This window comes from Dendrobates tinctorius, unplaced genomic scaffold (genome assembly GCF_039654945.1).
Source record: "Dendrobates tinctorius isolate UK_male_01 unplaced genomic scaffold, ASM3965494v1 ptg000189l, whole genome shotgun sequence".
Classification (NCBI taxonomy): Eukaryota; Metazoa; Chordata; class Amphibia; order Anura; family Dendrobatidae; genus Dendrobates; species Dendrobates tinctorius.
The window spans coordinates 10,060,215-10,068,883 of NW_027361856.1; the positions used below are offsets into that span (position 1 = coordinate 10,060,215).

Here is an 8,669-nt window from a genome sequence, read left to right on the forward strand (position 1 = left end):
TAGCAATGTTTATAGGGCAGTATGGTGGCTCAGTGGTTATCACGGTAGGGTAGCGTATCTAATCTGCAGTGTGATACCTGGCCAATGACCTGTATGGCCAGCCTTTGCATATGGAAGACACCGAAGTGTTGTCATAGGGACACATAACACATTCGTTTTGCGTTTTCAGAAGTTACAGTGAGACCTTGGAAGGCGGAGCCCAGGAAAGCCAATCACATGGCAGTTTACAGTTAGTGTTTAGTCACGCCCCTCTATATCGGCGCATACCAGACAATACCTTCCTGTTCCCTCAAAATTTGGACCGTCACGTGTTCTAACCGCAGGCGGGTCAGCCGTGATCCCAGATGGCGGCGCCCATGGAGTTGTACTGCTGGAAAGGAGACTGGGGGCTCCCGAGCGTTGACCTGGACTGTCTGACCGTGCTGGTGAGAGGGGGCGCCGCAGACTGTGTGTGTGTGTGTGTGTGTGTGTGACTGAGGCCGCAGACTGTGTGTGTGTGAGACTGAGGCCGCAGACTGTGTGTGTGTGTGTGTGTGTGTGTGTGTGTGTGTGACTGAGGCCGCAGACTGTGTGTGTGTGTGTGTGTGTGTGACTGAGGCCGCAGACTGTGTGTGTGTGAGACTGAGGCCGCAGACTGTGTGTGTGTGTGAGACTGAGGCCGCAGACTGTGTGTGTGTGTGAGACTGAGGCCGCAGACTGTGTGTGTGAGACTGAGGCCGCAGACTGTGTGTGTGTGTGAGACTGAGGCCGCAGACTGTGTGTGTGAGACTGAGGCCGCAGACTGTGTGTGTGAGACTGAGGCCGCAGACTGTGTGTGTGTGTGTGTGTGTGTGTGTGACTGAGGCCGCAGACTGTGTGTGTGTGAGACTGAGGCCGCAGACTGTGTGTGTGTGTGTGTGAGACTGAGGCCGCAGACTGTGTGTGTGTGTGAGACTGAGGCCGCAGACTGTGTGTGTGTGTGAGACTGAGGCCGCAGACTGTGTGTGTGAGACTGAGGCCGCAGACTGTGTGTGTGAGACTGAGGCCGCAGACTGTGTGTGTGAGACTGAGGCCGCAGACTGTGTGTGTGAGACTGAGGCCGCAGACTGTGTGTGTGAGACTGAGGCCGCAGACTGTGTGTGTGAGACTGAGGCCGCAGACTGTGTGTGTGTGAGACTGAGGCCGCACACTGTGTGTGTGTGAGACTGAGGCCGCACACTGTGTGTGTGCGCGAGACTGAGGCCGCACACTGTGTGTGTGCGCGAGACTGAGGCCGCACACTGTGTGTGTGCGCGAGACTGAGGCCGCACACTGTGTGTGTGCGCGAGACTGAGGCCGCACACTGTGTGTGTGCGCGAGACTGAGGCCGCACACTGTGTGTGTGCGCGAGACTGAGGCCGCACACTGTGTGTGTGCGCGAGACTGAGGCCGCACACTGTGTGTGTGCGCGAGACTGAGGCCGCACACTGTGTGTGTGCGCGAGACTGAGGCCGCACACTGTGTGTGTGCGCGAGACTGAGGCCGCACACTGTGTGTGTGCGCGAGACTGAGGCCGCACACTGTGTGTGTGCGCGAGACTGAGGCCGCACACTGTGTGTGTGCGCGAGACTGAGGCCGCACACTGTGTGTGTGTGTGTGTGTGCGAGACTGAGGCCGCACACTGTGTGTGTGTGTGTGTGAGACTGAGGCCGCACACTGTGTGTGTGTGTGTGTGTGTGTGTGCGAGACTGAGGCCGCACACTGTGTGTGTGTGTGTGCGAGACTGAGGCCGTGTGTGCGTGTGTCAGACTGAGGTCGCAGACTGCGCGCGTGTGACTGAGGCTGCGGATTGCGTGCGAGGCTGAGGGGCCGCGGACTGCGCGTGCGTGAGAGACTGATGCTGCAGACTGCGCGTGCGTGAGAGGCTGATGACGCAGACTGCGCGTGTGTGTGAGAGACTGAGGCCGCAGACTGACTGTGTACGCCTATCCCCTCACGTGCTCTGTGCTAATCTCGGTGTACCCTTGCAGTTTTCTGTTCTGCCCCCCAATCCTTCTGCCACTGTACAGTTCCTGGGACGCCTCCCTGTCTCCAGTCGCTTTCCTCACCCATGGTTAATGAATATTTCTGGCAGTGTCGGCTCGGAGGATGAATGAGCCGGTTGTGCTGGTGGGTGCCGCTCGTCTCCCCCATTCCAGACACAGAATGCAGGTCTTGTGGGTGATGCGATGTTTACAGAGTGGAGGTAATGCTGCCGACCTGGAATTACCAGAGTGGAAAGTTAGCCCAGGAATGCAGCGCCTCATCCTCCGGATCTGATATCACCCCACAAAATTAGTGTTCATGCTGACTGTCCCGCCATACTGGATGTAACTCAGCTTTCCCAGTGTGAGGAGTGGTGTCTCCCATACTGGATGGTTCACGGTATGAGGGGTGGTGACTGCCTTACTGGACGTCACCCAGCTTTCCCAGTAGGAGTGGTGACTGCCGTACTGGACATGACCCAGCTTTCACAGTATTAAGGATTGTCTGCCCTCCTGGATGTCACCCAGCTTTCCCAGTATGTGGGGTGGTGACTGCCATATTGTACATGATCCAGCTTTAACAGTATTAGGGATGGTCTCTACCCTACTGGACGTCACCCAGCTTTCCCAGTATGTGGGATGGTGTCTGCCGTACTGGACGTCACCCAGTTTCCCAGTATTAGGGATGGTGTCTGCTGTACTAGACATGACCCAGCTTTCACAGTATTAGGCTGTGTGCACACGATGCAGATTTGCAGCGGTTCCGCAGCGGATTTTACCGCGCAGAAACGTTGCATATCCACATTGTGATGTACAGTACCATTAAAAGCAATGAAAAAAAAAAAACGCTGTGCAGACGCTGCGGATTTTTCTGCGCGGTTTTCCTGCGGTACAAAATCCGCAGCATGTTACTTCTTTTGTGTGGTTTTCTATCTCCCCTGTCACCAAATCCGCACCGCACAAAAACCACATGAAAAATGGAAGAAATCCGCAGGAAAAATGCAGGCCATTTGACCTGCGGTTTTCTTCCATTCTGCACGGAAAAATCCGCAGGACCAAAAAGTATGTCTGCACTCAGCCTTAGGCCTCTTCCACACTTCAGTTTTTTACAATCAGTCACAATCCGCCAGGTTTTGAAAGAAACGGATCCGCAATTTTCTTTTGAGGATCCGTTTTTTTCCCCATTGACTTTCATTATAGGCGGATTGTGACGGATTGCCGTCCGTTGCATCCGTTTTTTTTGCGGATCCGCCACAAGTTGCTGTCCGAAAAAATTCTCTCTCTCTCTCTCTCTCTCCTGCGATTCCTTTAAAATTCTTCATATGTCGGATCCGTCAAAAAACGGACAGGTGGCATCCGTTGTCATCAGTACTAAAACGGATCCGCCATCCGTCCTTTTGGCGAATTTTGACTGATGCAAAAAACTGAAGTGTGAAAGAGGCCTTAGGGGTGGTGTCTGCTCTACTGGATGTCACCCAGCTTTCCCATTATGAGGGATGGTGTCAGCCGTACTGAATGTTACTCAGTATGAGGGGTGATATCCACCATACTGGGCGTCACCCAGCTTTCCCAGTATTAGGGGTGGTGACTGCTGTACTGGATGTTACCTAGTATGAGGAGTGGTGTCCACCGTACTGGGCGGCACCCAGCTTTGCCTGGTGTATCTCGGATGTTGGGGGAGTAGTTCGGCGCTGCAGACTCCCCCTTCCCCCACGTTTCTCTGATTTCCGTGGTCAGCGTTGGCAGTGATTTTGCTGTACACACTGTAATTATGGGCTGCTGCGCTGATGTTCATTTTCCATCCTCCACCCTGGCAGCAGATGATGTGTGACCTCTCAATATGGCAGCAGAGTATCCCCCAATGAATGCCTGTGGCTGGCTCCTGCTGAACTCTTCTAGGTGACGACATACACCATGTCTGGCATTGCTCCTGCCTCACCCGCTTACTGATTGTTTCTTTTTGTTTCAGACCTACGCCAAGTTTTCAGGAGCTCCCCTCAAGGTCCATAAAATTTCCAACCCCTGGCGAAGCCCCTCAGGTACACACACACTCACACACGTATGTAGCATGTCACCCTGTGTGCCAGTTCACAGCTACAACTCTAATTCCAGGTCAGCTCCCTGCCCTAAAGACTCCGCAGGATGGAGTTGTGTTCCAGACCAGCAAAATCATCACCCATCTGAGGAAGCAGGTGAGTTGGTGACACTGAAGGGGGCGTGGGGCCTGTCATTTGTACTGTACGGGGGGGGGGGGGGGCACGTGGGGTCCGTCATTTGTACTCATTTGAACCGACCTCTGGTAGGGTGAGCCGCAGTGAGGGACTGGCCTCGGGTGGGATGGCTAGAGGGTGAGCAGTGGGGGACTGGCCTCAAGTAGGGTGGCTGGAGGGTGAGCAGTTTGTGGGCTGCACTTGGGGATTGGCCTCTGGTAGGGTGGCTAGAGGGTGAGCAGTGTGTGGGCCTCTGGTAGGGTGGCTATAGGGTGAGCAGTGTGCGGGCCGCAGTGGGGGACTGGCCTCTCTGGTAGGGTGGCTAGAGGGTGAACAGTGTGCGTGGGGTCCGTCATTTGTACGGGTGGGGGCGTGGGGTCCGTCATTTGTACTGTACCGGTGGGGGGGGGCGTGGGGTCCGTCATTTGTACTGTACGGGGGGGGCGTGGGGTCTGTCATTTGTACGGGGCGTGGGGTCCGTCATTTGTGCGGGGGGTGGGGGGGGGCGCGTGGGGTCCGTCACTTGTACTGTACGGGGCAGGGTGGGTCCGTCATTTGTACGGGGCGTGGGGTCCGTCACTTGGTGGTGCGTGGGGTCCGTCACTTGTACGGGGTTCCATCATTTGTACTGTATGGGGCTCTCATTTGTACTGTACGGGGGGCATGGGGCTCCGTCACTTGCACTGTACGGGGGGCATGGGGTCTGTCATTTGTACTGTACAGGGGGCATGGGATCCGTCATTTGTACTGTACGTGGGGGGGGCATGGGGTCCGTCATTTGTACTGCATTTGTGCTGTAGGGGGGGCATGGGGTCTGTCATTTGTGCTGTACAGAGGGCATGGGGTCCGTCATTTGTACTGTATGGGGGGGGGCATGGGGTCCGTCATTTGTACTGTACGGGGGGGGGGCATGGGGTCCGTCATTTGTACTGTACGGGGGGGGGGGGGGGGGGGGGGCATGGTGTTCTGACACCCGTATTGTATGGGGAGCATGGGGCTCCGACATTTGTGTTGTACGGGGTGGGCATGGGGCTCTGACATTTGTACTGTATGAGGTGGGGAAGTGGTCATTTGTACTGTATGGGATGTGGGGGGGCTGGGCATTGGGCTTTGACAATAGTACTGTATGGGATGGAGGGTGGTCATTGGGCTCTGACACTTGTACTGTATGGGGCTCTGTCATTTGTACTTCTAAAGGGGTAGGGCGTTCTGACGTGTACTTTATGAGGGGGCAAGTGGCTTTGGTGTTTGCACTGTAAAAAGGGGTAGGGCATTCTGATATCTGTACTGTGAGTGGGCAAGTATCTCCAACACCTGTGCTGTATGGGGTGAGGTGGGGCCTCAATCTACTGTATAGCGTGAAATGCGGCCTCGATATCTACTGTATGGGGGTACTTCGAAATGGCTGGTGTTTTCTGTCCACAGAAATATAACGCCGATTACGACCTGACTGCTAAGCAAGGTGCGGACACCCTAGCCTTCATCTCTCTGCTGGAAGAGAAGCTTCTACCAGCACTGGTGAGTCCTGCTATCATCCCCAGCATTAATACTGAGGACCCCCCAATATTCCAGACTCACAGTTTAATTAATCTCCTTTTAGATCCATACATTTTGGGTAGATGCCAAGAACTATGTAGACCATACGCGCAGGTGGTACGCCGAGACCATCCCCTTCCCACTCAACTTCTTCATCCCCAACCAGATTCACAAGAAACACCTGGAGCGTCTGCAGCTGATCCGGGGGGAGAGCTGGCAGGAGGATGATGAGACCACCGAGAAACAGGTGTGGGAGGATGATGGACCGTGAGACACAGGTGTGGGAGGGGGGAGCTGGAGGGAGGATGATGAGACTGCCGAGAAACAGGTGTGGGAGGGGGGGAGCTGGCGAGAGGATGATGAGACCACCGAGAAACAGGTGTGGGAGGATGTAGCTGGCGGGAAGACTAAGAAACCACCAGGAAGGACAGTGAGACTGTACAAGAAGCAAGGATGTGAGCTGGCGGGTAGGACTGCCCGGTAAGTGAGGGGGGGAGCTGGTGAGATAGAGACTGCAGAGAAACAGGTGTGAGAGGGGGAACACAAGTGGGAGGACGATGAGACCTCCGAGAATCAGGAGTTGGAGGGGAGAAGCTGGCGGGAGGATGACGAGACCGCTGAGAAACAGGTTTGGGAGGGGAATTTGCTGGCAGGAAGATGATGAAACCACCGAAAAAAAATGTGGAAGGTGAGCTGACTGAAGGTTAACAAGACTGCTGAGAAACTGGTGAGGAAGGGGAGGAGTAAGAGACCGCCCAAGAAGCAGGGGTGGAAGCTGGTGGGATGGACAATGAGACCACAATAGAATCAAGCGTGAGAGCTGGTGGGAAGGACACTGAGACCGCCCTGGAAGTACGGGTGTGAACTGGCGGGAAGGACAATGAGACCGCCCTGGAAGCAGGGGTGGTAACTGGTGAGGAAATGGGGATTGGCTGGGGTTGTGATACCCGTGCTGGGCTTGTGCCAGTAACCCTGTACTCCTCAGCTGTACGCGGATGCCCAGGAATGTCTTATCCTCCTCTCACAGAGGCTGGGAGTGCAACAGTTCTTCTTCGGAGACTCGTAAGTGTGACTCTGGTGCTGTGACTCGTTTGGGGTCTTTTTTTTTTTTTCCATCTTGTCCAATGATGTAATTGCCTGTCCCTTGCAGCCCAGCCTCTCTGGACGCCCACATCTTCAGCCACCTGGCCCTGATACTGAGTGTGAAGCTGCCCAGCAGCCGCCTGCAGCAGCACCTGAGGTCTCTGCCCAACCTGTGCCAGTATTGCTCATCCATCCTCAGCATCTACTTCTCCCAAGATGGAGGTGAATTCCTGGGGCTGGACCATTGGCCCATTCTGTGTCTCCTTTCCCGCTTGCTCACAACACTGCTTTGTGTCTTTGCAGAGATTTTTCCTTGCATCTCCCCTAAGTCGCAGCCGACCGAAACTCCCGAATATGAGGAGGAGCCCCATAAAAGGCGTAACCAGCTTCTGTCTGTGGCGGTGGGGCTGCTGGCCATGATCAGCTACGCGCTGCTAAGTGGGATCGTATCCATTCAGCGGGTGTCGGGGGACAGGGTAGTGAAGAAGGGGTTAGCCTTGGAGGAAGACGATGAGTGAAGCAGGGGCCGGGCGGCCGCATATCATTCCATTACCTTTCTATATCGTGTCCAAGCATGCAGGCCCAGCAGGGAACCGACCTCTGGTAGGGTGGCTAGAGGCTGATCAGTGTGCAAGCTGCAGTGAGGGACTGGCCTCGAGTAGGGTGAGCAATGGGGGACTGGCCTCAGGTAGGGTGGCTAGAGGGTGTGCAGTTTGTGGGCTGCACTTGGGGATTGGCCTCTGGTAGGGTGGCTAGAGGGTGAGCAGTGTGTGGGCCTCTGGTAAGGTGGCTACAGGGTGAGCAGTGTGCGGGCCTCTCTGGTAGGGTGGCTAGAGGGTGAACGGTGTGCAGGTGGCAGTGGGGGGCCACAGTGGGGCTGTCCGGTAAGTGCATCTATCTATGCAGTGGTTGACCTTGAATGCCCACTACTGATGTATGATAATAAATGAGGGTTATGTTACATAAGCATCTGATTACAGCCGTCCGATGATGACCCTTCCCAGCATTGGAGCGCGTGCCAGTGCCAATATTGCACAGTAACCAAGCGTGAGCTGGCATTGTTGTGCTGTTAATGCTGGAAAGTTCAGCTCAGTCATCTTTGGGGCAGCATCCTGCCTGGATGACATCATTTATATAAAGTATATGAGGATTTCTCAGCAATAACACATCTGATATGAGGCACAGGGATCGCAGTCCTCAGCACTTTATATCCTGTGTGCCCATAGTGATAGTGTATATAGGTCAAATATGGTGACAGATTCCCTTGGGGCGCTAGTCCTAAGGCTGCAGGGTCCGTAGGAAGAATTCGGATGAATCCCTTATTATGTGTGTATAGACATCTACCTTGCCATAAAGCAGTAGAGGATTATGTCTACCCACAGTGGGGGCAGGGCTGCTGTACAGCTTGTTTACATGGAGTTAACATAGCCGTGTGAATGCAGCACAGGAATCTGACACGTTACCAGGACCCCACTCCTTCCAATCTGTAAGTAATAGTCAGTGACTGAGGCCCTGGTCACGTCACTGCGCAGCAATGCTCACGGCTGCCAGCATTTGCAAAGAGAGTAACTCCACCCCAACTTTTTGGCTTTGGGGTTTGGCCAGTACTAGCGGCCATGTCTCTTCAGCAACAGCATGTCACTGCGCCAGGAAATATCACCAGAATGGACACGGCGAGAGACCTGCACTGCATAAGCAGATGACGCCACCTGGAGGCCAGACACTGAATCACAGAACATACACAACTGCTGGAGGATAGCGCCACCTGGAGGCCGGACCACAATTTATGACCATGCAAGACTGAGGCCAGGCCTCAAATCACAGCTCACACATCAGAACCATACACAACTGCTGAGGG

At 54.8% G+C, this 8,669-nt stretch overlaps 1 protein-coding gene across 2 annotated transcripts; it reads left to right on the forward strand.

Annotated features, from left to right (window-relative positions):
- The first annotated feature begins 243 nt into the window (after positions 1–243).
- MTX1 (metaxin 1) lies at positions 244–7,777 on the forward strand. 2 transcript variants are annotated; one of them, XM_073552370.1, is made up of 8 exons: positions 244–425; positions 3,952–4,021; positions 4,095–4,174; positions 5,618–5,710; positions 5,793–5,975; positions 6,714–6,790; positions 6,879–7,033; positions 7,115–7,777. In XM_073552370.1, exons 1-8 carry the CDS (start codon positions 345–347, stop codon positions 7,327–7,329), a joined length of 954 nt encoding a protein of 317 aa, XP_073408471.1. In that variant the 5' UTR covers positions 244–344; the 3' UTR covers positions 7,330–7,777. The 2 variants fall into 2 exon arrangements, with proteins under 2 accessions (XP_073408471.1, XP_073408472.1); XM_073552371.1 differs by lacking the exon at positions 244–425 and adding an exon at positions 2,000–2,127.
- Positions 7,778–8,669: the final 892 nt, after the last annotated feature.